General features: G+C 43.2%; 2 protein-coding genes across 5 annotated transcripts in view; both read left to right on the forward strand.

Annotated features, from left to right (window-relative positions):
- Window positions 1–1,385: 1,385 nt before the first annotated feature.
- On the forward strand, window positions 1,386–14,400 carry LOC115171542 (band 3 anion exchange protein). The gene is made up of 20 exons (XM_029728472.1): window positions 1,386–1,555; window positions 5,036–5,122; window positions 5,274–5,329; window positions 5,888–5,991; window positions 6,106–6,152; window positions 6,260–6,425; window positions 6,626–6,834; window positions 6,989–7,031; window positions 7,381–7,565; window positions 7,724–7,931; window positions 8,174–8,377; window positions 8,499–8,647; window positions 8,862–9,056; window positions 9,249–9,491; window positions 9,698–9,787; window positions 11,539–11,705; window positions 11,787–12,028; window positions 12,183–12,352; window positions 12,831–13,004; window positions 13,380–14,400. Exons 2-20 carry the CDS (start codon window positions 5,096–5,098, stop codon window positions 13,455–13,457), a joined length of 2,757 nt encoding a protein of 918 aa, XP_029584332.1. The 5' UTR covers window positions 1,386–1,555; window positions 5,036–5,095; the 3' UTR covers window positions 13,458–14,400.
- Window positions 14,401–14,775: 375 nt separating this feature from the next.
- Window positions 14,776–25,869, forward strand: part of LOC115171544 (nucleolar transcription factor 1) — a 33,090-nt gene continuing 21,996 nt past the window's right edge. The window contains exons 1-7 of one of the 4 annotated variants that reach the window (XM_029728473.1): window positions 14,776–15,245; window positions 16,088–16,186; window positions 18,169–18,266; window positions 18,416–18,588; window positions 18,739–18,822; window positions 19,002–19,157; window positions 19,331–19,395. In XM_029728473.1, coding sequence (XP_029584333.1) covers window positions 18,185–18,266; window positions 18,416–18,588; window positions 18,739–18,822; window positions 19,002–19,157; window positions 19,331–19,395 — 560 coding nt within the window. In that variant the 5' untranslated portion in view covers window positions 14,776–15,245; window positions 16,088–16,186; window positions 18,169–18,184. Of the gene's footprint in view, window positions 15,246–15,438; window positions 15,460–16,087; window positions 16,187–18,054; window positions 18,072–18,168; window positions 18,267–18,415; window positions 18,589–18,738; window positions 18,823–19,001; window positions 19,158–19,330; window positions 19,396–25,869 lie in introns of those variants that run through there. The other 3 variants (XM_029728476.1, XM_029728474.1, XM_029728475.1) reach the window with 3 other exon arrangements.

Genomic DNA, 25,869 nt, shown 5'->3' on the forward strand with positions numbered 1-25,869 from the left:
ATTAGGCATTAATTGACTACTGGCAAGAATGGTGGTGGTGCATCAATAACATTTGCGTTTAAAGTAACAACAGTTGTTGAGTGGTAACAGGGGATGTTATTGATTTCCTCAAGGTTACCTCGCCAAAACAAAGAAAGATCCAACAAGCATTGAGCCAGTTATTAAAAATGCATTTCATACCGGGCTATACGGTTTTCAATTACAAGGGCCGGCATTTACAGTAGTATAAACATTTTCTTATTTCCCTTACAAGAGGTGCACAAAATAGAGAAAGGTCCTTACGCAAAGCTGGAGAGGTTGTTCATACAGGTATTCAGATACAGATACAGTATGCTGTGTGTTTTGTAGAATCAGAGAAAATGGAAATATAGTTAAATATTTCAATCTCTGTTCATCTCATTAAAAGCCAGGATGGATGTCCCTCTCCTGTCTCATAGAGCTATGGTACAGGTCACCCACAGACCACCACCATCAGGCACTCTCTATATTTGGATATACAAGATATATTTACTTGTTTCTACGTATGTTGCTGTCATGAGTTTCTAGTGTTTGAGAACCAAGACCCAATCAAGGCCCTAAATGGATCAAGGTTGATCTGATGGTCTGAACGTTAAGCCACATGGTGATGGGGGAGCTACAGTAGGTCATACAGTATGACATGTGTCAGTGGGGGCCTGGGTAACACTTTATTTGGATAGTCCATTTGTAGATGCTATACGGACTATCTACAGACTATCAGTAACATTTCAACTAACTATCTACTAACCCTAGCTCTAACCCTAACCTTAACCGTTATCCTAACCCTAAACTTAACTCTAACCCTAACCTTACTCTAACCCTTATTCTTAACCTAACCCTAACCCTAACCCTAACTGTAATATTAGCAAGGAGTTGCTTATTAACAGATTGTTGATAGTATGACCATCTGTAGACCATCTACTGATGGAAAATCCGGACTATCCAAATAAAGTGTGACTGAGACCTGCTTATAAGTTTGGCAGCTCTAAATGGAAAAAAGTTTAATTTAATAATAAAACCCACTCAAGGTCATCATGAGGGGGAATCCCTCCTTTCATAGAAGGGAATCCCTAGTACGTAAACAAGATGACGTCAGAAGTCAAGATGCTCACGTCCTGATAGAGTGCCCCCCTTGCATACCCCCTTTCCCCTCCATGCAGGGTGAAGCTGGTCCTGTTGGTCCATACAGGTTTGGTCTCTCTGGCACCCTGTGTCCTGACTTGGCAGCATTCCAAACAGAGAGGGCGGAGGGGAGAGAGGAGGGTTGGGATATCCCTGGCCCAAGGTGGGCCACATCGATAGGGCTGTTTGTCTGTCACACAGGCCTTATCTCTCTATCCCCTTTGGTGCTGAACGTAGTACAGCGTTTCTTGCCCCGGCGTACTTTCAAATGGGTGTTCCCTCCATTTTCTCTCTTTCTCTCTCTGTGCCTATCCATCAGCCCCAGGTCACTCTATCATTGGGTACGTTTACGTTAGCATCGTGGCGATCAACCTATTTCTACTGCCACAGACTAGGCTGGATCACCTTGGTGCAGGTAAGGGTGTGGCCTCCCAGGCCGGGGGTCCTTTACTGGGGTCTGTCATTGAGGGGCTTGGGGGTCAGTGGTATTGAGTGGAGTACAGGTGAGAAAAGGTGGGGATTTGAATGAAACATGCGACAGACAACTTTATCTAACTTTCCATGTATCTGAGGTTTATACTAAAATTGTATTATATATGCCTATCAGTGAGAATACATTTTTAGAATGACATAGCTGCAAGTTGGAGTTTGTCTTTCTACAACCCAAGTCTCTCAATTAGTCTGTTGCTAACTAACCGTACAATGACCCAGGTGCTTTATTTCTTGTTTGTAATTGGTACAAAAATGACTGTAAAATCTAACCAGCATTATGTGTGAGTTGTATAGTACAATTTACGGTCTGTAGTGTTTGGTTGTGGCCCGTAATGTTTCAAATAACAGCTAACATCACACTTCTCTTCATCAGTTTAATTAGTGATGGTATATGTGAAGAAAGTTGACTTTTTTTTGTTTTCCCGATCACCTTAATTTAGTGGTCGACGGAGGTTTAAAAAGCTCAGGGTCACAAGGTTTGAGAGACTATGGCGGTAGTGAACAGGGTCTTATCTGTCCATCAGCCTCTGTTGTTCCAATGTTATACACATTTGCATAGTATTTCTAATCAACATTGTTTTATGTGTATTTGGAGTACTACATACTCATTGTGTAACCAGATATATGAAGACACAATTTTAAGTTAATACACATTAAAATATTCTACTTCTCACTGTACACTTAAAGATTTGTATTGCCTGTCATTGTACCACGAGTTACCACCAGCCTTTTTTTTTCTTTACTGTTTTTGGAGTAGAGTAAATCTGTTAAATTACAAGTTACTGTACAAAATAGTTGTTACAGTATGAGTTGTAATATTGTAAGTTACTGTAATGGATGACTAGAGCACTAGGGTGTCTGTCTGTCCTGAGGAGGGCGTAACCCAGAGATAAGACTCTGTGAGTCTCCTACTCAAACCACTGCAAGGGCCACACTGTCTCAACGGCTGACTCATGGTTAGGAGCACGGCTCATAGGGGCTGTGACATGAGCTGGTGGTATCTTGATTAAATGGGCCTCAAAATGTGTCATAAGTGTGTTTATAAGGCTTACTTGTGTAGAGGTTCATATGCCCTGTTGGTTGGGCCTGTGACACATTGTGACCAATTTGGGTTCACTGTGTGAATGAGTAGCCCATGAAAACATGACAAAACAGTCCATTTAGAGTTTATACCAGATTACCCCAGATACATTTTACCCCAGATTAGGCCAGTTAGAGTTTACCCCAGATTAACCCAGTCAGAGTTTACCACAGATTACCCCAGTCAGAGTTTACCACAGATTACCCCAGTCAGAGTTTACCCCAGATTAACCCAGTCAGAGTTTACCCCAGATTAACCCAATTAGAGATTACCCCAGATTACCCCAATTAGACATTACTCCAGATTACCCCAGTCAGAGTTTACCCCAGATTAACACAGTTGGAGTTTACCCTAGATTAACACGGTTGGAGTTTACCCTAGATTACCCCAGTTATAGAACTGATGCAGGGGCAGTTGAGTCTCAGGTATTCCCAGAATTATTCTTCAGGCCCAGGGCCATAAACCCCTCCCCCTCCCCCAAAATGGTCACGATAGAGCTGAGAGGTCTAGACTAGAGCAAGGTCTTATTCGATGTCACTGTTGAACCATTGATTGTGACATTAGAGGAAATCCCCAAATATCCCCCCCCCCATATGAGAGCGGGCTGGCATTCATTAGCTCTTCGGAAACTAAGTCATTGGTACGTTTCTATTTATAAGGCCACACTGAGACAGCTCCCTTTTCACCTGTGTACCTACATTGTCCAGCAGAAGAATGACAACTATCGCCTGCGCTCACATGTGCATTGTTGACTGTGCCTAAGGCCCGAAAAGAGGTAGAGGAAAAAGGTTCATGGTTTTTTCTTTATTTAACCTTTATTTAACTAGGCAAGTCAGTTAAGAACAAATTCTTATTTACAATGACGGCCTACCAAAAGGCCTACTGCAGGGACGGGGGCCTGGGATAATTATTATATATATTTTTTAAATACAATAGAAATATAGGACAAAACACATATCACAACAAGAGAGACACAACACTACATAAAGAGAGACCTAAGACAACAACATAACAAGGCAGCAAAACATGACAACACAGCATGGTAGCAACATTACATGACAACAACATGGGAGCAACACAACATGGTAGCAGCACAAAAACATGGTAGAAACATTATTGGGCAAAGTCAACAGCACAAAGGTCAAGAAGGTAGAGACAACAATACATCACTCAGAGCAGCCACAACTGTCAGTAAGAGTGTCCATGATTGAGTCTTTGAATGAAGAGATTGAGATAAACTGTCCAGTTTGAGAGTTTGTTGCAGCTCGTTCCAGTCGCTAGCTGCAGTGAACTGAAAAGAGGAGCGACCCAGGGATGTGTGTGCTTTGGGGACCTTTAACATAATGTGACTGGCAGAACGGGTGTTGTATGTGGAGAATGAGGGCTGCAGTAGATATCTCAGATAGGGGGGAGTGAGGCCTAAGAGGGTTTTGTAAATAAGCATCAACCAGTGGGTCTTGCGACGGGTATACAGAGATGACCAGTTTACAGAGGAGTATAGAGTGCAGTGATGTGTCTTATAAGGAGCATTGGTGGAAAATCTGATGGCCGAATGGTAAAGAACATCTAGCCGCTCGAGAGCACCCTTACCTGCTGATCTATAAATTATGTCTCCGTAATGTAGCATGGGTAGGATGGTCATCTGAATCAGGGTTAGTTTGGCAGCTGGGGTGAAAGAGGAGCAATTACGATAGAGGAAACCAAGTCTAGATTTAACTTTAGCCTGCAGCTTTGATATGTGCTGAGAGAAGGACAGTGCACCGTCTAGCCATACTCCCAAGTACTTGTGTGAGGTGACTACATCAAGCTCTGAACCCTCAGAGGTAGTAATCAAACCTGTGGGAAGAGGGGCATTCTTCTTACCAAACCACATGACCTTTGTTTTGGAGGTGTTCAGAACAGGGTAAGGGTAGAGAAAGATTGTTGGACACTAAGGAATCTTTGTTGTAGAGCATGTAAAATCCAGGGAGGGTTCTCTGCCCCTTCCATTTGGAACAAGCTTCAAGAAGTCCTGGAAATTACAAGAGCCCCTACGTTTAAATGTGTTTAAAGCAAAGGTAAACACTATGATATAAAATGAAGTGAGGGGCTGTCAGTGTTTTGACCCATAGTTGCACGACACTTCCCTAAACCATGTTGTTGCTCAATGTGTACATTTATTTTTTTTAACTGTAGTGTTTTGCTTTTTTGGCCAGGTCTCTCTTGTAAGAGATTGTTCATTTCAATGGTAAAATAAAGGTTAAATGCAAGTCTGTATTTCATGTGTCTAATTCTAGTGTGTTTGTGTTTATTAATTTATGTCAATGTGCATTCACTATACAGGGTATGCACAAACGTTGCTGAAAGTTTAAGGACAGACGAAGCAAGCACTGACACACTCCAATGGAGAACGATCTGTCTTTTGGAGAGGTGGATAAAACACATTTTTATTGCAGTAATGCAGTAAATGGGATGGGGAAATATGAATTGTCAATTCAAAGTATTTGTAACATTTCATTTACATATTTTACTTTGACCCCCCCCCCCCTCTCTCTCTCTCTCGCTCTCTGATTCCATCTAGGATGTCATGTCCTATGAGGAGGAGAGTGACTCTGCTTTCCCATCTCCGATCAGACCGTGAGTGCTCTCCCCTCTTAAAAGTTAATTTTTTAAGTCTAATTAGCATTTCCTCATAAAAGAAGTCCAACCTGAACAATATTAGAAGGAATTAAATGAATGGGTGAAAGAGTCTAAAACAAGATATTGTGAATGCCGCTACATCAAGTGGTTGTCTAGGTTGTCAGTGAGTGATCAGAAGTAGGGCTACTGTAAATGATTATACAACACCACCCCCCACTGGTCTAAGCCAGCATGACATCCTTATCTGAGAAGGCAGGACTGATAATGCAGAGCTTGCCCAAGTCTCTCACTGAAGTCACCAATCTCTGGTAACACAGCCAGCGAATGGTTCTGAGGCTACAGAATATACAGACATCATACAGGCTTTTGCTGCCCCCTTTTGGCCAGAACGCCAAACACCAGGAGCTGCAGGTACTTCATGAAAGAAAGGAGCACAACCTGGCCTGTTGTCTGTAAGATCTGGTGAAACATGGACAGGTGTTGAGGAGCAGCACACCTGCGTCCCGTACCCCCCCCTCACTAACCTGGTTCTCCCCCCTCTCCCTCCCTCCCCAGGACCCCACCGGGCCACAGTGGCAACTATGACCTGGAGCAGAGCAGGCAGGAAGAGGACAGCGACCAGGCCATCCAGAGCATCGTCATTCACACCGACCCAGAGGGTGAGCACTAAACGCCCATCAACACATTCTCTCTACTCCCCTCTGTATGTCTCTCCTACACAAGTACACCTCCTATGGAGTGCTAGGACTGAATACTACCTCTCTGTATTTCAGCCTATCTGAACCTGAACACCAACGCCAACACCAGAGGGGATGCTCAGGTAAGCCCCATTTGGGGTATAGCTTCAAATAAACGGATACCTAGTATATTGACAAGGAAGTTGCCATTTTGAACCTGAGCATGATGTTGTGTGTGTGTGTGTCTCAGGCCTATGTGGAGCTGAATGAGCTCATGGGCAGCAGCTGGCAGGAGACTGGCCGCTGGGTGGGCTATGAGGAGAATTTGAACCCAGCAACGGGCAAGTGGGGCCCCTCCCACGTCTCCTACCTCACCTTCAAGAGTCTGATCCAGCTTCGCAAGATCATGAGCACAGGTGACTATCTGGAACAAATTCACTGTGTTTATCACTCAATCTATAATAATTTCTTGACATAATCTGGTTCATTTCATGAAGTTATTAGCAAATTAATATTTTCTCAGAACCACCATATGAAACCGTATTTCCAACAATAGATGACAGGCAGCAACAGGCCATGTTTGACCTATCCCAAAACTCTGTCTGTTTGTGTTCAGGTGCGATCATTCTGGACCTGCAGGCCAGCAGTCTGTCTGCTGTGGCTGAGAAGGTGGTGGATGAATTGCGGAGCAAGGGTGAGATCCGTGCCACTGATAGAGATGGCCTGCTAAGGGCTCTACTGCAGAGACGCAGTCAGTCTGAGGGAGCTGGAGCTCGACCCCTGGGAGGAGACATCGAGATGCAGACATTCTCTGTCACCAAGCAGGTAACACTAGGCTTAGGATCTATATCCCACCGCTAAATCTAAATATCATTCCAGCACTTCATGACTTCATTTAACCTCTCTTCCTCTTTCTTTGATTAATCTATCTTTCTCTCCCAATATCTCACTAACTGACCTTCCTCCCTTTGCTTTTCAGAGAGATACAACTGATAGCGTGGAGGCCTCCATTGTCCTCTCAGGTAAGTCGTGTGTGAAAAATTTACTTTTTAAATTTATTTTATTTAACTAGGCAAGTCAGTTAAGAACAAATTCTTATTTACAATGGCGGCCTACACTGGCCAAACCCGGACGACGCTGGGCCAATTGTGCACCGCCCTGTGGGACTTCCAATCACGGCCGGTTGTGATACCGCCTGGAATCAAACCAGGGTGTCTGTAGTGACACCTCTAGTACTGAGATGCAGTGCCTTAGACCGCTGTGCCACTCGGGAGCCCAACTGGATACTCTGCCTGATTTGCCTATTCAACCATTTATTCTAAAGAATATGGAGACTGTAATCTAAGCTCTATATGTGTGTGTTTGTTCCAGGGGTGATGGACTCCCTGGAGAAGCCTGCCGTGGCCTTCGTCAGGCTGGGGGACTCTGTGGTGATAGAGGGGGCCCTGGAGGCCCCTGTGCCGGTGCGCTTCGTCTTTGTGCTGGTGGGCCCCAGCCAGGGAGGAGTGGATTACCATGAGAGTGGCCGTGCCATGGCTGCCCTTATGGCTGACTGGGTGAGAAAATAGGAGTGGAAGGAGGGATGGGACTTATTAAGGCCAAGGAGCGCAAGGGGGGAGGGGAAGAATGAGGAGATACTTCATAGTATCTAGATCAATCTTTTCAGTGTTTTACAATAGCTAACCATGCTCTCCCCACGTCTCCGGTCCTACAGGTCTTTAGTCTGGAGGCTTACCTAGCCCAGACTAACAAGGAATTGACCAATGCCATCGCTGATTTCATGGACTGCAGCATCGTCATCCCGCCCACTGAGATCCAGGACGAGGGCATGCTCCAGCCAATCATTGACTTCCAGAAGAAGATGCTGAAGGACAGACTCCGCCCCTCTGACACCCGAATCATATTTGGTGGTGGGGTCAAAGGTCAGTCACACAGACTAATCCTGTAGTTACAACTAATCTAAATCTACATATAACTTGTAAATTAATTTTCCAAATTAGGGATTGTTTACGTTTGGCCTACATTTCCTTCTAATATGATTTTCCAAATAAAATTGATGTTTAGAAAATGCAGAGATTCTGGAGATTCTAGTCTAAACCCATCCAAAATACTTGCTCTGTCTGTGCTCATTTTGAGTCATTATTTGTTTTGTTTTTGTATCCAGCTGATGAGGCCGATGAGGAGCCAAGAGAAGACCCGCTGGCCCGGACAGGCATTCCCTTCGGCGGGATGATAAAGGACATGAAGCGGCGGTACCGCCATTACATCAGTGACTTCACAGATGCCCTCGACCCCCAGGTCCTGGCTGCTGTCATCTTCATCTACTTCGCTGCCCTTTCCCCTGCCATCACCTTCGGAGGCCTGCTGGGTGAGTTCATGTCTGAAGGAGGGACCCACCTAGTATCATAGAGGACAGGAGCACTGACTGACTCTATATAGGATTTGTGGGTAGGCCTGCATAACAACATCCCCCTGACCTCTGCCTCCAGCCGATAAGACGGAGCACATGATGGGCGTGTCTGAGCTGATGATCTCCACCTGCGTCCAGGGCATCATCTTCGCCTTCATCGCAGCCCAGCCTACACTGGTCATTGGCTTCTCTGGACCACTGCTGGTGTTTGAGGAGGCCTTCTTTGCGGTATGTATCATAGAACTTTCACATAACAGCTCAGTGAGCCCTAGCTCTGACCCCTGATGACAGTATGCTGAGCCATCACTGCTTCATGTCCTCAGGATGTCAATCATATTAAACATGATTTGCATTGGCTATTATGATAACTATGAATTTCAAAGTTACAATGCAAGTACATCATTAACATAAACAACTTATTTTTATAAATCCCATTGTCTAGTTCTGCAAGTCCCAGGAGATTGAGTACATTGTGGGCCGTATCTGGGTAGGCCTGTGGCTGGTGATCATCGTGGTGGTTATCGTGGCCGTGGAGGGCAGCTTCCTGGTCAAATTCATCTCCCGCTTCACGCAGGAGATCTTCTCCATCCTCATCTCCCTCATCTTCATCTACGAGACCTTCAGCAAGCTCGGCAAGGTACCACACATCACTCCACCTCATCTCCTCACATCCATCCCAACATTTACATCCATCCACCATCCTAAGCACTTTTTTATACCTCAACTGTAAATACAAAAATAAAACCTGTCTTTCTCCTTTCCTTCACACCCCTCCTGTCCTCTGCTGCTAATTCATCTACATACCTACTTTTCTTCTCTTGTTATTCAGATCTTCAAAGCTCACCCTCTGGTTCTGAACTATGAGCACTTGAACGACACCCTGGACAACCCTTTCCACCCGGTGGTCAAGGAGCGCGTAGAGGATCATGATGGCAACATTACAGTGCACGAGTTCCTACATGAGAGGGCCTACCCCAACACCGCCCTGCTTTCCATGTGTCTTATGTTCGGGTGTTTCTTCATCGCATACTTCCTCCGTCAGTTCAAAAATGGCCACTTCCTCCCTGGACCGGTAAGAGCTACAGCTGTTTTCAACAGTGATGACTACTGTATGTCTGTGAGCAAAGCGAACATTTAACAACCTGGTGCTTACACAGTATGTTACTGCTGGACAGTAATGAAGAGAGATGAATCAGGATAGGGTCTTTTAGGGCTGGAGAGACCCCTCTGTGTTCTGTGTGTGAAAGTCTTCACTTCATATGTTTTCCCTATCACCAGATTCGTCGGATGATTGGAGATTTTGGTGTTCCCATTGCCATTTTCTTCATGATCGCTGTGGATATCACCATTGAGGATGCCTACACTCAGGTTAGTGATTTATAGGTTTGTGTTGCCTTGACTAAAAGGTGATCTCGGTGTATAACATATTACTCTATCCTTAAACTGTTTCATGTAAAAAGGGATATCTAGTAATAGATTAAATGCAGCATACAGTGAGGGAAAAAAATATTTGATCCCCTGCTGATTTTGTACGTTTGCCCACTGACAAAGAAATGATCATTCTATAATTTTAATGGTAGGTTTATTTGAACAGTGAGAGACAGAATAACAACAAAAAAATCCTGAAAAACGCATGTCAAAAATGTTATAAAATGATTTGCATTTTAATGAGGGAAATAAGTATTTGACCCCTCTGCAAAACATGACTTAGTACTTGGTGGCAAAACCCTTGTTGGCAATCACAGAGGTCAGACGTTTCTTGTAGTTGGCCACCAGGTTTGCACACAGCTCAGGAGGGATTTTGTCCCACTCCTCTCTGCAGATCTTCTCCAAGTCATTAAGGTTTCGAGGCTGAAGTTTGGCAACTCGAACCTTCAGCTCCCTCCACAGATTTTCTATGGGATTAAGGTCTGGAGACTGGCTAAGCCACTCCAGGACCTTAATGTGCTTCTTCTTGAGCCACTCCTTTGTTGCCTTGGCCGTGTGTTTTGGGTCATTGTCATGCTGGAATACCCATCCACGACCCATTTTCAATGCCTTGGCTGAGGGAAGGAGGTTCTCACCCAAGATTTGATGGTACATGGCCCCGTCCATCGTCCCTTTGATGCGGTGAAGTTGTCCTGTCCCCTTAGCAGAAAAACACTCCCAAAGCATAATGTTTCCACCTCCATGTTTGACGGTGGAGATGGTGTTCTTAGGGTCATAGGCAGCATTCCTCTTCCTCCAAACACGGCGAATTGAGTTGATGCCAAAGAGCTCCATTTTGGTCTCATCTGACCACAACACTTTCACCCAGTTGTCCTCTGAATCATTCAGATGTTCATTGGCAAACTTCAGACGGGCATGTATATGTGCTTTCTTGAGCAGGGGGACCTTGTGGGCGCTGCAGGATTTCAGTCCTTCATGGCGTAGTGTGTTACCAATTGTTTTCTTGATGACTATGGTCCCAGCTGCCTTGAGATCATTGACAAGATCTTCCCGTGTAGTTCTGGACTGATTCCTCACCGTTCTCATGATCATTACAACTCCACGAGGTAAGATCTTGCATGGAGCCCCAGGCCGAGGGAGATTGACAGTTCTTTTGTGTTTCTTCCATTTGCGAATAATTGCACCAACTGTTGTCACCTTCTCACCAAGCTGCTTGGCGATGGTTTTGTAGCCTATTCCAGCCTTGTGTAGGTCTACAATCTTGTCCCTGACATCCCTGGAGAGCTCTTTGGTCTTGGCCATGGTGGAGAGTTTGGAATCTGATTGATTGATTGCTGTGGACAGGTGTCTTTTATACAGGTAACAAACTGAGATTAGGAGTACTCCCTTTAAGAGTGTGCTCCTAATCTCAGCTCGTTACCTGTATAAAAAACACCTGGGAGCCAGAAATCTTTCTGATTGAGAGGGGGTCAAATACTTATTTCCCTCATTAAAATGCTAATCAATTTATAACATTTTTGATATGCGTTTTTCTGTATTTTTTGTTGTTATTCTGTCTCTCACTGTTCAAATAAACCTACCATTAAAATTATAGACTGATAATTTCTTTGTCGGTGGGCAAACGTACAAAATCAGCAGGGGATCAAATACTTTTTTCCCTCACTGTATGTATTTTGTGTGTCCCCTGGCAGAAACTTGTGGTGCCCAAGGGTCTTATGGTGTCCAACCCCGATGCCAGAGGCTGGTTCATCAACCCCCTGGGAGAGAAGAAGCCTTTCCCCGCCTGGATGATGGGGGCGTGTTGCGTGCCAGCCTTGCTGGTCTTCATCCTCATCTTCCTCGAGTCCCAGATCACTACGTTAGTAAAATCGTCTTCATGTCCATAGTCCCTCCACAACCGCCAAGCCTCCTCTCATTGTTTGACCTCTGACCTTTCTAGGCTGATTGTGAGCAAACCAGAGAGGAAGATGGTGAAGGGCTCTGGTTTCCATCTGGACCTGCTCATCCTGGTCACCATGGGTGGCATCGCCTCCCTGTTTGGGGTGCCCTGGCTGAGTGCCGCCACCGTGCGTTCTGTCACCCATGCCAACGCCCTCACTGTCATGAGCAAGGGACCCAAGCCTGAGATCGAGAAGGTGCTGGAGCAAAGGATCAGCGGCATGCTTGTGGCCGCCATGGTCGGTAAGTGCTACCATATAGGTTACTGAGATTTAGCTGATGCAGTCGATCCCGACAAACAGACAGAACACTGGGTGTCTAAAGAAAAGGTCAGCACAGTCCTTTGTTGAGCTCCTAAAAATGTCTGAGAAATGTTCGTTGTTCCTGCTATTCCCAGGTGTGTCTATTCTCTTGGAGCCTATCCTGAAGATGATTCCCATGACGGCTCTGTTTGGAATCTTCCTCTACATGGGTATAACCTCACTCAGTGGGATCCAGATGTGGGACCGAATGCTTCTGCTTATTGTACCCAGGAAATACTATCCTGCTGACGCCTACGCACAAAGGGTATGCTGCCTCTCTCCACGCCCCAATTGTCTTCCTTTCTGTTTCATCATTTTATATCATTATTTAATTTATGAAACATACCAGACAATTCCTACACAATAACACACTGTGGCAATCACAACGTAATTATCTGAAAAATCATAAATTACCTTTGCACTTACAAGTTTTACACCATAGTAAATATCAGGAGTGCAACTTTGGTTTTAGAAGTGGGGGAGACATAATTTTGTATTTTATTTTTATGCAATCGGATAAACACTCCAAACAGCCTACCCGACCACTCGGAGGCGTCCACATGGTCCTAAAGCACACCATTGCCTTGTTTTGTATCACATTCCAAAGATAAAACTGGGGGGGACAAAAATGCTATTTCAGAATGTGCCCGTCCCCAGTGAAGGTTATGCCCCTGGTAAACATAAGTATATATCCAATGTGTTGCCCCTGTCTTAACCCTCCTTCTCTTATCTCCTTACTGCAGGTAACTACTATGAAGATGCACTTGTTCACTCTAATCCAGATGGTGTGTTTGGGAGCCCTCTGGATGGTGAAGATGAGTGCCTTCTCCCTGGCTCTGCCCTTTGTCCTCATCCTCACCATCCCCCTGCGCATGGCCATCACTGGAACACTCTTCACTGACAAGGAAATGAAATGTGTAAGTGGCACACAAATGTTTTAATGTGGTTAACTACAGTCACAACACATACATATGTTTTGGGTAGGAGCCTGGTCCCAGGTTAGTACCTTATGTTGTCATGCCGATGAGTGGTCAGAAGATTTAGCTAAATCACATACACATGAGAACAGTATGGACCTGATGGAATCTGCAGAGAACATTTTCAAAATACCTATTCAGCTGTTGATCAATAGAATGTCAGTATAGCTATTCATTTTCTACATATTGGGTTCAGTATTATTTATATTGGAAATGCTATATTTCAAATCATTTCAGGAGGTTTAGAATAAATTCTGCCTCTAATAAATCAGTGTGACTCAACTAAACTGTGTGAGACTGTGTGATCTGTTGTAGCTGGATGCCTCTGACGGCAAGGTGAAGTTCGAAGAGGAGCCAGGAGAGGATATGTACAACGAGTCCCCGTTGCCATGAACACCTGGACACGATCTTTCACTTCTCAACTCGCTGCGAGGATCCAGTGAACTCAAACAATGCTTTAATAGGGACCGGTGTCTAACACATTTATTAGTATGTGCCATCAAAAAATATTCTTTAGGAAAATGTATTTTTAGCCAACTGTCCTGAAACCTCATTGCAATTGGGTATGTTTGTGTGCCATGCTAAAATGAAGGTCTCGGGTTTTCAAACCTTTTTAATGACAGGTAGCCTAATATTCTACACTATTAATATGACAATTAACATTTATCTCTCAAATACCCAAATAATGCCAAAAATATAATCCCATCACTATTAGGCAGATAAATAGATAAATGCAATATTATAAGTCACACGAAAATGCTTTTCTATGGAACTGTTATTTTAGCCTTGGTTCTGTAGCCTATTTTATACCCTAGTTACATTACTCTCCCTTGTTAGTTTGGTTTTATGCTTCATTGTGATTCATTGTGTGCTTATTGAATGAAAGTATTTTGTAGATGACCTTTTGTTCTTGCTGTTTTGTTTAGTTGCAAGCTAAAGTGTGAGTATGGAGTTAAAATCATCTTAGTTCTATTTTTGGGTGTCAAGTGGTGTCACTCATTCAGTTCTTATACCTAAATACATATTTACTTCAGGATGTAATGCTTTCGGGATGGCAAAGGTGAGAGGGATACATATAGGAAAATTATTGATTAATCACTGAATGAATTGTAACAATATAATGATTATGTGGGAGAGAAATGTGTAAATATGACAAATGAATCACAGCAATAAGACCTGACTATAGGCCCATTGCACTATTTTTTCATTGATCAGGGACAGGTGTAAAAGGACAGCTGTATATTTGGTTTATTGTATGTGGATGTGTGTTTGAATCACTGTACAACTGCTGTTTTGATTTTCACCCAACCAATTAAAGACATTTTAAACCCTGTAATTTCTTAATTTGAGACATTCCATCACTTTATTCATCAATGGTAGGAGGGCTGACAGTGCTGGTCCACAGAAGCACTGAGAAGGGCGCCACTCCAACACGGTTTAACGAGGCTGTGCGCTCATTGGAAAGTCATTTGTTTCCAATGGATCTGGCTGTCTGGATTGGATGGCTGGATTACGCCCACAAACTGACAAGGTGGAGTTGGAAAAAATTACATGAGTGAGAAAATGAAACCGTCAAATAGGCTTCTAGACTTTGCAAATAGGAGCACCACTAAAAGTATAGGCCTATCCATGGAATACAATTCCAGTATCGTTTTCGCAATCTGTCAACAGTTAGCGCTGGCATGAATATATGTTTATGACAGTTTTTTTTCTCAAAATGTTCAGTAGATTGTTATTAAATGTTATAGTTATTATGCTATAATTTGTTAAATTACTTTAATGTAACAACAGCTGACTAAAGTTCCACTTAGATATAGGCATATTTGTCTGGGACAAATAACTTTTACAAAAGTATCAGTAGTCTAAAAGATTTGCACTCGCTCATTGTCCTCGGTTGGCAACGGCGGGTCGGGGAGCTAAATGTGGAAAAATAGTATGGCTGTGGGTGATGCGTTCGGCAGCGGGGGAGAGATCGAAAATGCGGATGTCTTTGCTAAGAGAAATGGTCGGATCGAGAGAGCTACGCGTTGAGTGGAAGGAGAAAGCAAGTGAGATGGAGGCGGGGGGAAGTTCCCATCTCTGCGGGGACTGGAGCGCCTGTGCCCTGGACCGGCGGCGCAGTGCTGGCTAACATTCAACCCAACCCTTGTTCCACAACGAGCTCTACTCACGCTGAGACAGGTAAGGCTCACAGCCACCTCCGTCAATTCGACTGCTCAAAAAACATATCATCAAAATTATTTCCACAAACAATTTACGCTCAATATGGTTTATTTTCTCCCTTGAGTAATTTTAAAAGAACACCTCATTTTGAATGCGTTGTGTTAGCAAAACACTACTGTAGGGTAGACCATTCCGAGGTCGCCATACCCGAATTTCCTCTCCTTTACCACGGGTAAGAAATGCGAGTTATATGGTATAAATTGATAACATTTGCATTGATTATGGACCACCGTCAATTTGGAATTTAATTCACCAATGTATCTTATTTTCTGCTAAGAATTGACTATTTCCGCGCGGAGACCTCCATGCGGTTGTTGACAACCAGCCGCCTCTCTGGTTAGCCATCATGGATCTCAGTTTAATATCTCACCGTGTGGGCTCGCCCTCTATCTCGCTTGACAACCATCATTGCCAACCTGCGAAAACCAGTCTTTGGTACTGTTATAGTTGCCTATGATCCTGGTGCGGGGCATGTTAGTTGCACACCCAGGCTTACTTTAAACCCCATTTCTTGCTAAGCATGTAGTGCGCCATATGAGCTTGTCACGGTCGGTATCCTAACTGACTCGCGCTTTGCCTGTAGCATGGCGGCTCTGGAACCATCCTCGCGCCAGTGAACCATTTTCAATCTCGGATGTACAAATATTTCATTCTGTGTGGTGTCAACTTGATACAATGTAACCGCGGATTGAAACCTTGTGAATGATGATAGATTGTAGTTATGTATCCTCATTTCAATTCTGAAGATTAGCGAAGATTGTTACCATTTATTTCCTTTTTTCTACATTCGCTTGCCTCAGTCTTCATGACCCATCCTCGCCACACGGCTACAAAACCTGGTTTACCCCGTGTTCAACAACAGCTGAAAGAAAAGTCGGGGTGGATAGAACCGTTTCACGGTGAGTTTGTTCATTTAAATCGTTGTTTTTCAAGAAACACAACAGGGAATTTGTCTGTCTGAGATGAATGATTTTCTAAACATGATTCTCTTTCATGGAGACGAGGTCAGTGTTCGGGTCGCAGTCGTTTGGAACAGGATTTTTTCCTATGGGTTAATGCAAAACTAGTAACGTTAGGCAAATACGTAATATTTTGAACGACCAATTACAAATGCATTTATCTAGTTAACGTTCCCTGCAATATTGATTGCACCCTAAATGTATATACAAAATAAAAACGTAAATCATTATCCATGGTGAATCCCCTTAAGTTAGCGAAGCTTTAGCTAGCTAGCATAAAAGTTGACTGGTCTTGGTGGTGGTTTTCATATTTTACATTTACAGTAGCTAGCTAGCTACTATACCCTTTTAAACCTTAAAATGTATAGATTATTGTCATTTGATTATTTTCGCAGGTGACCACCGTGTTGGCTAACATATTGCTGTAAATTAATGTAAATCTGATGGTTGCTAACATAATATAGCTAGCGAGTTAGCAGCTAGCTAACCATTGCATTGAACCAGCGTAGTGCGGTTGTAGCTAGCTAGCGCGGTCGGTCGTTGGCTCGGTTGGAGTATGTGGACCCCCCCAAACCATCTTATCATACCAGGATATTACTTTTACATTTCCCATAAACTGCATTGCTTTATTGGGACACTAGCTAACTATGTCCAACCACTGTTTTAAACGCATCATTAGACGAGCGATAATTGTATCCCCCCTTAAACGCACTGGCAGTCCAACACAAGCTCGTGCGTACCGTATCACCAAGAACGGGTAAACAACAGGCGGGGTGCTGACTGCAGAGTCGCCATCACATCCCAAATCGGTTACGCCTCGCGCAAGAATGTCCTGCTTCTTCGAGTCTTTTTCGGTTTATGGTTGCCCGCTGCGATACTAAAACGATTAAAGCATAGAAACGGGTCTCTGAGGACTATGCCCAACAATTTAATTTATTATAAAGCGTAATATGTATCCCTCTTTGGCCCCTCACAAGAGTCGGCCGATAGAGATTCAAGGCGGAGGCAGGTTTCAATTCCAGCTCAATGTTGCTAGTGTGGTTTTGTCGAGTGGTTCATTTGGTAGTAATGTTCCCTGGCCACCATTCCCCTTCGTTGGAGACCGAAAGCAGATCTCCCGTCCATAGTCAGCTGGTTGCCTACAGCTGCCTCTAAACGTTCGCTTCCTCCTTCTGTGGAACCTCCCCACCACCACTCCGAGAAAATCCTCCATTACCGATCGACAGAAGACATGGTCGACAGAAAGCAAAACGAGTTGCTACTTTAATGTAGAATAAGCTAGCCTATTTTCCAAATCGACATACAGAGAACATTACCAGTCGTAGCCTTCTGCGGTGTTATTTGAGATGTGAAACCGTCACAAGCTATAGCCTGTCTCACCGTGTAGCGTAAACGTTTAGGGGCGGTGTAATAAACATTAATAACCATCATGTCGAAGTCGATTTTAATTTCCAGGATTTTAAAAGGCTGGAATTTCTTATCCAATAGCTTGTTTGGAATGATTAAAAGCAGTCGAATAATCTCTGTCCAATAAATCTTGTTTTCAGTATCACATTTTACACACTTATTTTAATATGCAAGTCAATATACTAGTAGAATGATATACATTTTTAACCTCTAACCTATGTCATTTCAAATGTGTTTAACCTCCAAACATTATTTTTCCACATATTTCCTAATATCATAAGGCATAGCATTGGCCAAAGTCGTTTTCTGTTACTTTCTCACATTTGCATGTGTTAGGTGGATGCATAGGTAACTTGGCTATTATGTATCCTGTGTAGATTTTTTTTTTTGCTGGCACAGTAGTGAGAGTAAATTGTTGGTAAGATTAACAATGACTCACTGCACCTTGTATATTATTCACAGCCATTAAAAGAAAGGAATAGTGTTTTATTATGATCTGTTTTGTTTATGTGCAGGTTAAAGAAAGTACAGATGAATGGAGAAATGGATGCGTCCACTAAAGACCAAGGTGAGATCATAGTCAATCAACGTGAGATCATAGTAGTCAATCAAGGTGAGATATAGTCACAACATGGAACTTCTTCCTTCCATCCCCTTCAGAATATTGTGCAAAATGGAGAGATTCATGATTTATTTTCACGTCAGCCAGGATAATGGTTGCAGGACAGGTAAGCTGATGTGTGTGTCCTTGTGTGGCTATAGTGTGGACGCAGGACGACCTTCTGAATCTGCTAGAGGCCATGAAAGTCAATCTTCCCCAGAAGGACCTGGCCAAGTACAAGACATCGGAATCCCATCTGGACTGGGAGAAGGTGGCCTTCAACTCATTCACAGGAGAGATGTGCAAACAGAAGTGGAACGAGGTCTCCAAAGTGGTACGCCATGTCTCTATTATGCTATACTGTGGACTGGGGTATTGTGTATTTGAGAATAAAAGTGGATTTCCAATTCTTGTCAGTTCAATATGTACATACTGCATCTTGCCTCTGCAATGCGTTTTATGTTGTTCCGTGTCTTTGGTTCAGATCCGTAAATTTCGCACATTAACAGAGCTGATTTTCGATGCCCAAGACTTCATCAAGAACCCGTATAAGGGCAAGAAGCTGAAGGTGAGCTGCATGTCCTCTTTTTATGATAGACACTATCAATTGATACTTTCACAGGTGACACATTATTTTCTTAGCAAATTCAGTTATCTGATGACTGATTTGACTGTCTTTTTGTGTGTAATTTTACTCGTATTTGGTATTGTTCTTTTGAATGTTCTTTTGTTTTTTTCACTGAACAGAAGCATCCAGATTTCCCTAAAAAGCCCCTGACGCCATATTTCCGCTTCTTCATTGAGAAGAGGGCCAAGTATGCCAAGCTGCACCCTGAGATGAGCAACCTAGACCTCACCAAGATCCTCTCCATGAAGTACAGAGGGCTGCCCGACAAAAAGAAGGTCAGAAGCAGGGAGAGAGTGGGAAGGAAAGGAAGAGATGCAATTAAAGGGAGGGATATAGTGACGTTTGGGATGGGGGGGGTAAATATGGCCTCCCTGGTAGATACAATTTATTTGAACTGAGTAATTTGTTGATGTTGCTCATGGTCGACTGACTTGTTTTTTGACAACAGAAAAAATATCTAGAAGACTTCCAGAAAGACAAAGAAACGTTTGGGCACAGCATGTCAAAGTTCAGGTAAGGTTCAAATTTAGGTTATCTGCAACTGCAGTAAATATATATTTCAAGGGTGGATTTCTCCATTGTGTTGAATGTGTTTTCATTTGCTTGTTGAGTATTTTTATTTAACCTTTATTTAACTAGGCAAGTCAGTCAAGAACAAATTCTTATTTACAATGACGGCCTACCAAAAGGCAAAAGGCCTCCTGCTGGGATTAAAAATAAAATATAAATATAGGACAAAACACACATCACGACAAGAGACAAAACAACACTACATAAAGAGAGACCTAAGGCAACAACATAGCAAAGCACCAACACATGACAACACAGCATGGTAGCAACACAACATGGTAGCAACACAACATGGTACAAACATTATTGGGCACAGACAACAGCACAAACGGCATGAAGGTAGAGACAATAATACATCACACAAAGCAGCCACAACTGTCAGTAAGAGTCCATGATTGAGTCTTTGAATGAAGAGATTGAGAATAAACTGTCCAGTTTGAGTGTTTTTTGCAGCTCGTTCCAGTCGCTAGTTGCAGCGAACTGAAAAGAGGAGCAACCAAGGGATGTGTGTGCTTTGGGGACCTTTAACAGAATGTGACTGGCAGAACGGGTGTTCTATTTGGAGGATGAGGGCTGAAGTAGATATCTCAGATAAGGGGGAGTGAGGCTTAAGAGGGTTTAATAAATAAGCATCAACCAGTGGGTCTTGCGATGGGTATACAGAGATGACCAGTTTACAGAGGAGTATAGAGTGCAGTGATGTGTTCTACTGATCACCTCAATCCACAAAAGTAGAGACCAATTTGACCCCAATAACTACTGTGGGATATGCGTCAACAGAAACCTTAGGAAAATCCTCTGCGTTATCATTAACAGCAGACTTGTACATTTCCTCAGTGAAAACAATGTACTGAGCAAATGTCAAATCGGCTTCTTACCATATCATACGACAGACCACGTATTCACCCTGCACATCCTAATTGACAAAAAACCCAAAACAAAGGCAAAGTCTTCTCATGCGTTGTTAATTTCAAAAAAACGCTTCCACTCATTTTGGCATGAGGGTCTGCTATACAAATTGATGGAAAGTGGTGTTGGGGGAAGATAGCCTAGTGGTTAGAGCGTTGGGCCAGTAACCGAAAGGTTTCTAGATCGAATCCTTGAGCTGACAAGGTAAAAATCTGTCGTTCTGCCCCTGAACAAGGCAGTTAACCCACTGTTCCTAGGCCGTCATTGTAAATAAGAATTTGTTCTTAACTGACTTGCCTAGTTAAATAAGGAGCATTAGTGGCAAATCTGATGGCCGAATGATAACAAACATCTAGCCGCTCGAGAGCACCCTTACCTGCCGATCTATAAATGATGTCTCTGTAATCTAGCATGGGTAGGATGGTCATCTGAATCAGGGTTAGTTTGGCAGCTGGGGTGAAAGAGGAGCGATTTATGAGGAGCGATTACGATAGAGGAAACCAAGTCTAGATTTAACTTTAGCCTGCAGATTTGATATGTGCTGAGAGGACAGTGTACCGTCTAGCCATACTCCCAAGTACTTGTATGAGGTGGCTACCTCAAGCTCTAAACCCTCAGAGGTAGTAATCACACCTGTGGGAAGAGTGGCATTCTTCTTACCAAACCACATGACCTTTGTTTTGGAGGTGTTCAGAACAAGGTTAAGGGTAGAGAGTAGAGGTCAACCGATTAATCGGAATTGCCGATTTTAATTAGGGCCAATTTCAAGTTTTCATAACAATCGGTAATAGGCATTTTTGGACACCGATTATGGCCGATTACATTGCACTCCACGAGGAGACTGCATGGCAGGCTGACTACCTGTTATGCGACTGCAGCAAGGAGCCAAGGTAAGGTGCTAGCTAGCATTAAACTTATCTTATAAAAAACAATCAATCTTAACATAATCACTAGTTAACTACACATGGTTGATGATATTACTAGTTTATCTAGCTTGTCCTGCGTTGCATATAATTGATGCAGTGTCTGTTAATTTATCATTGAATCACAGCCTACTCCAAACGGGTAATTTAACAAGCGCATTTGTGAAAAAAGCTCTGTCGTTGCACCAATGTGTACCTAACCATAAACATCAATGCCTTTCTTAAAATCAATACAACTATATATTTTTAAACCTGCATATTTAGTTAATATTGTCTGCTAACATGAATTTCTTTTAACTAGGGAAATTGTCACTTCTCTTGCGTTCTGTGCAGCAGAGTCAGAGTATATGCAGCAGTTTGGGCCGCCTGGCTCATTGCGAACTGTGTGAAGACCATTTCTTCTTAACAAAGACCGTCATTAATTTGCCAGAATTATACATAATTATGACATAACATTGAAGGTTGTGCAATGTAACAGCAATATTTAGACTTAGGGATGCCACCCATTAGATAAAATATGGAATGGTTCCGTATTTCACTGAAAGAATAAACGTTTTGTTTTCGTAATTATAGTTTCTGGATTTGACTATATTAATGACCTAAGGCTCGTATTTCTGTGTGTTATTATAATTAAGTCTATGATTTGATAGAGCAGTCTGACTGAGCGGTGGTAGGCAGCAGCAAGCTCGTAAGCATTCATTCAAACAGCACTTTCCTGCATTTGCCAGAAGCTCTTCGCTGTGCTTCAAGCATTGCGCTGTTTATGACTTCAAGCCTATCAACTCCCAAGATTAGGCTGACAATACTAAAGTACCTATTAGAACATCCAATAGTCAAAGGTATATGAAATACAAATGGTATAGAGAGAAATAGTCCTATAATTCATATAATAACCTCAACCTAAAACTTCTTACCTGGGAATATTGAAGACTCATGTTAAAAGGAACCACCAGCTTTCATATGTTCTCATGTTCTGAGCAAGGAACTTAAACGTTAGCTTTCTTACATGGCACATATTGCACTTTTACTTTCTTCTCCAACACTTTGTTTTGCATTATTTACACCAAATTGAACATGGTTCATTATTTATTTGAGACAAAATAGATTTTATTGATGTGTTATATTAAGTTAAAGTGTTCATTCAGTGTTGTTGTAATTGTCATTATTACAAATATATATACATAATGCATATCGGCCGATTTTAATCGGTATCGGCTTTTTTTGGGGGTCCTCCAATAATCGGTGTTGAAAAATCATAATCGGTCGACCTCTAGTAGAGAGCTTGTTGGACACTAAAAGCTTTGTCGTAGAGCATTTAACACAAAATCTGGGGAGGGGCCACCTGAGTATATTTATTTTTATTTCACCTTTATTTAACCAGGTAGGCTAGTTGAGAACAAGTTCTCATTTCCAACTGCGACCTGGCCAAGATAAAGCATAGCAATTCGACACATACAACAGTTACACATGGAATAAACAAAACATAGTCAATAATACAGTAGAACCAAAGAAAACAAAAAGTCTATATACAGTGAGTGCAAATGAGGTAAATTAAGGCAATAAATACACCATGGTGGCGAAGTAATTACAATATAGCAATTAAACACTGGAATGGTAGATGTGCAAGTAGAGATACTGGGGTGCAAAGGAACAAGATAAATAAATAAATAAATACAGTATGGGGATGAGGTAGGTAGATAGATGGGCTGTTTACAGATGGGCTATTTACAGGTGCAGTGATCTGACAGCTGGTGCTTAAAGCTAGTGAGGGAGATATGAGTCTCCAGCTTCAGATATTTTTGCAGTTCGTTCCAGTCATTGGCAGCAGAGAACTGGAAGGAAAGACGACAAAAGGAGGAATTGGCTTTGGGGGTGACCAGTGAGATATAACTGCTGGAGCGCGTGCTATGAGTGGGTGCTGCTATGGTGACCAGTGAGCTGAGATAAGGCGGGGCTTTACCTAGCAGACTCTTGTAGATAACCTGTAGCCGGTGGGTTTGGCGACGAGTATGAAGCGAGGGCCAACCAACGAGAGTTTACAGGTCGCAATGGTGGGTAGTGTATGGGGCTTTGGTGACAAAACGGATGGCACTGTGATAGACTGCATCCAGTTTGTTGAGTAGAGTGTTGGAGGCTATTTTATAGATGACATCACCGAAGTCGAGGATCGGTAGGATGGTCAGATTTACGAGGGTATGTTTGGCAGCATGAGTGACGGATGCTTTGTTGCGATATAGGAAGCTGATTCTAGATTTAATTTTGGATTGGAGATGCTTAATGTGAGTCTGGAAGGAGAGTTTACAGTCTAACCAGACACCCAGGTATTTGTAGTTGTCCACATATTCTAAGTCTTAGCCGTCCAGAGTAGTGATGCTGGACGGGCGAGCGGGTGCGGGCAGTGATCGATTGAATAGCATGCATTTAGTTTTACTTGCGTTTAAGAGCAGTTGGAGGCCACGGAAGGAGAGTTGTATAGCATTGAAGCTCATCTGGAGGTTAGTTAACACAGTGTCCAAAGAGGGGCCAGAAGTATACAGAATGGGGTCGTCTGCGTAGAGGTGGATCAGAGAATCACCAGCAGCAAGAACAACATCATTGATATATACAGAGAAGAGAGTCGGCCTGAGAATTGAACCCTGTGGCACACCCATAGAGACTGCCAGAGGTCCGGACAACAGGCCCTCCGATTTGACACACTGAACTCTATCAGGGAAGTAGTTGGTAAACCAGGCGAGGCAATCATTTGAGAAACCAAGGCTGTCGAGTCTGCCAATAAGAATGTGGTGATTGACAGAGTCGAAAGCCTTGGCCAGGTCGATGAATACGGCTGCACAGTAATGTCTCTTATCGATGGCGGTTATGATGTCGTTTAGGACCTTGAGCATGGCTGAGCTGCACCCATGACCAGCTCTGAAACCAGATTGCATAGCGGAGAAGGTACGGTGGGATTCGAAATGTTCGCTAATCTGTTTGTTAACTTGGCTTTCGAAGACCTTAGAAAGACAGGGTAGGAAAGATATAGGTCTGTAGCAGTTTGGGTCTAGAGTGTCACCCCCTTTGAAGAGGGGGATGACCGCGGCAGCTTTCCAATCTTTGGGAATCTCAGACGATACGAAAGAGAGGTTGAACAGGCTAGTAATAGGGGTTGCAACAATTTCTGCAGATAATTTTAGAAAGAGAGGGTCCAGATTGTCTAGCTCGGCTGATTTGTATGGGTCCAGATTTTGCAGCTCTTTCAGAACATTGGCTATCTGGATTTGGGTTAAGGAGAAATGGTGGGGGCTTTGTCGGGTTGCTGTGGAGGGTGCCGGGCAGTTGACCGGGGTAGGGGTAGCCAGGTGGAAAGCATGGCCAGCCGTAGAGAAATGCTTATTGAAATTCTCAATTATAGTGGATTTATTGGTGGTAACAGTGCTTACTAGCCTCAGAGCAGTCGGCAGCTGGGAGGAGGTGCTCTTATTATCCATGGACTTTACAGTGTCCCAGAACTTTGAGTTACTACTACAGGATGCAAATTTCTGTTTGAAAAAGCTAGCCTTAGCTTTTCTAACTGCCTGTGTATATTTGTTCCTAACTTCCCTGAAAAGTTGCAAATCACAGGGGCTATTCGATGCTAATGCAGAACGCCACAGGATGTTTTTGTGCTGGTCAAGGGCAGACAGGTCTGGAGTGAACCAAGGACTATATCTATTCCTAGTTCAACATTTTTTGAGTGGGGCATGCTTATTTAAGATGGTGAGGAAGGCACTTTTAAAGAATAGCTAGGCATGATCTGACGGGATGAGGTCAATGTCATTCCAGGAAACCCCGGCCAGGTGGATTTTTAGAAAGGCCTGCTCGCAGAAATAATTTAGGGAGTGTTTGACAGTGATGAGGGGTGGTCGTTTGGTCGCAGACCCATTACGGATGCAGACAATGAGGCAGTGATCACTGAGATCTTGATTGAAAACAGCAGAGGTGTATTTGGATGGCGAGTTAGTTAGGATGACATCTATGAGGGTGCCCGTGTTTATAGATTTGGGGTTGTACCTGGTAGGTTCATTGATCATTTGTGTGAGATTGAGGGCATCAAGCTTAGATTGTAGGATGGCCGGGGTGTTAAGCATGTCCCAGTTTAGGTCACCTAGTAGCACGAGCTCAGAAGATAGATGGGGGGCAATCAATTCACATATGGTATCAAGGGCACATCTGGGGGCAGAGGGAGGTCTATAGCAAGCGGCAACAGTGAGAGACTTGTTTCTGGAAAGGTGAATTTTTAGAAGTAGAAGCTCGAATTGTTTGGGTACAGACTTGGATAGTAATACAGAACTGTGCAGGCTATCTTTGCAGTAGATTGCAACACCGCCCCCTTTGGCAGTTCTATCTTGGCGGAAAATGTTATAGTTAGCGATGGAGATTTGAGGGTTTTTGGTGGTTTTCCTAAGCCAGGATTCAGACACGGCTAAGACATCCGGGTTGGCAGAGTGTGCTAAAGCAGTGAGTAAAACAAACTTGCGGAGTAGGCTTCTAATGTTAACATGCATGAAACCAAGGCTTTTACGGTTACATAAGTCAACAAATGAGAGCACCTGGGGAGTGGGAGTGG

The sequence above is a fragment of the Salmo trutta genome, chromosome 32 (genome assembly GCF_901001165.1).
Source record: "Salmo trutta chromosome 32, fSalTru1.1, whole genome shotgun sequence".
In the NCBI taxonomy this organism is placed as follows: Eukaryota; Metazoa; Chordata; class Actinopteri; order Salmoniformes; family Salmonidae; genus Salmo; species Salmo trutta.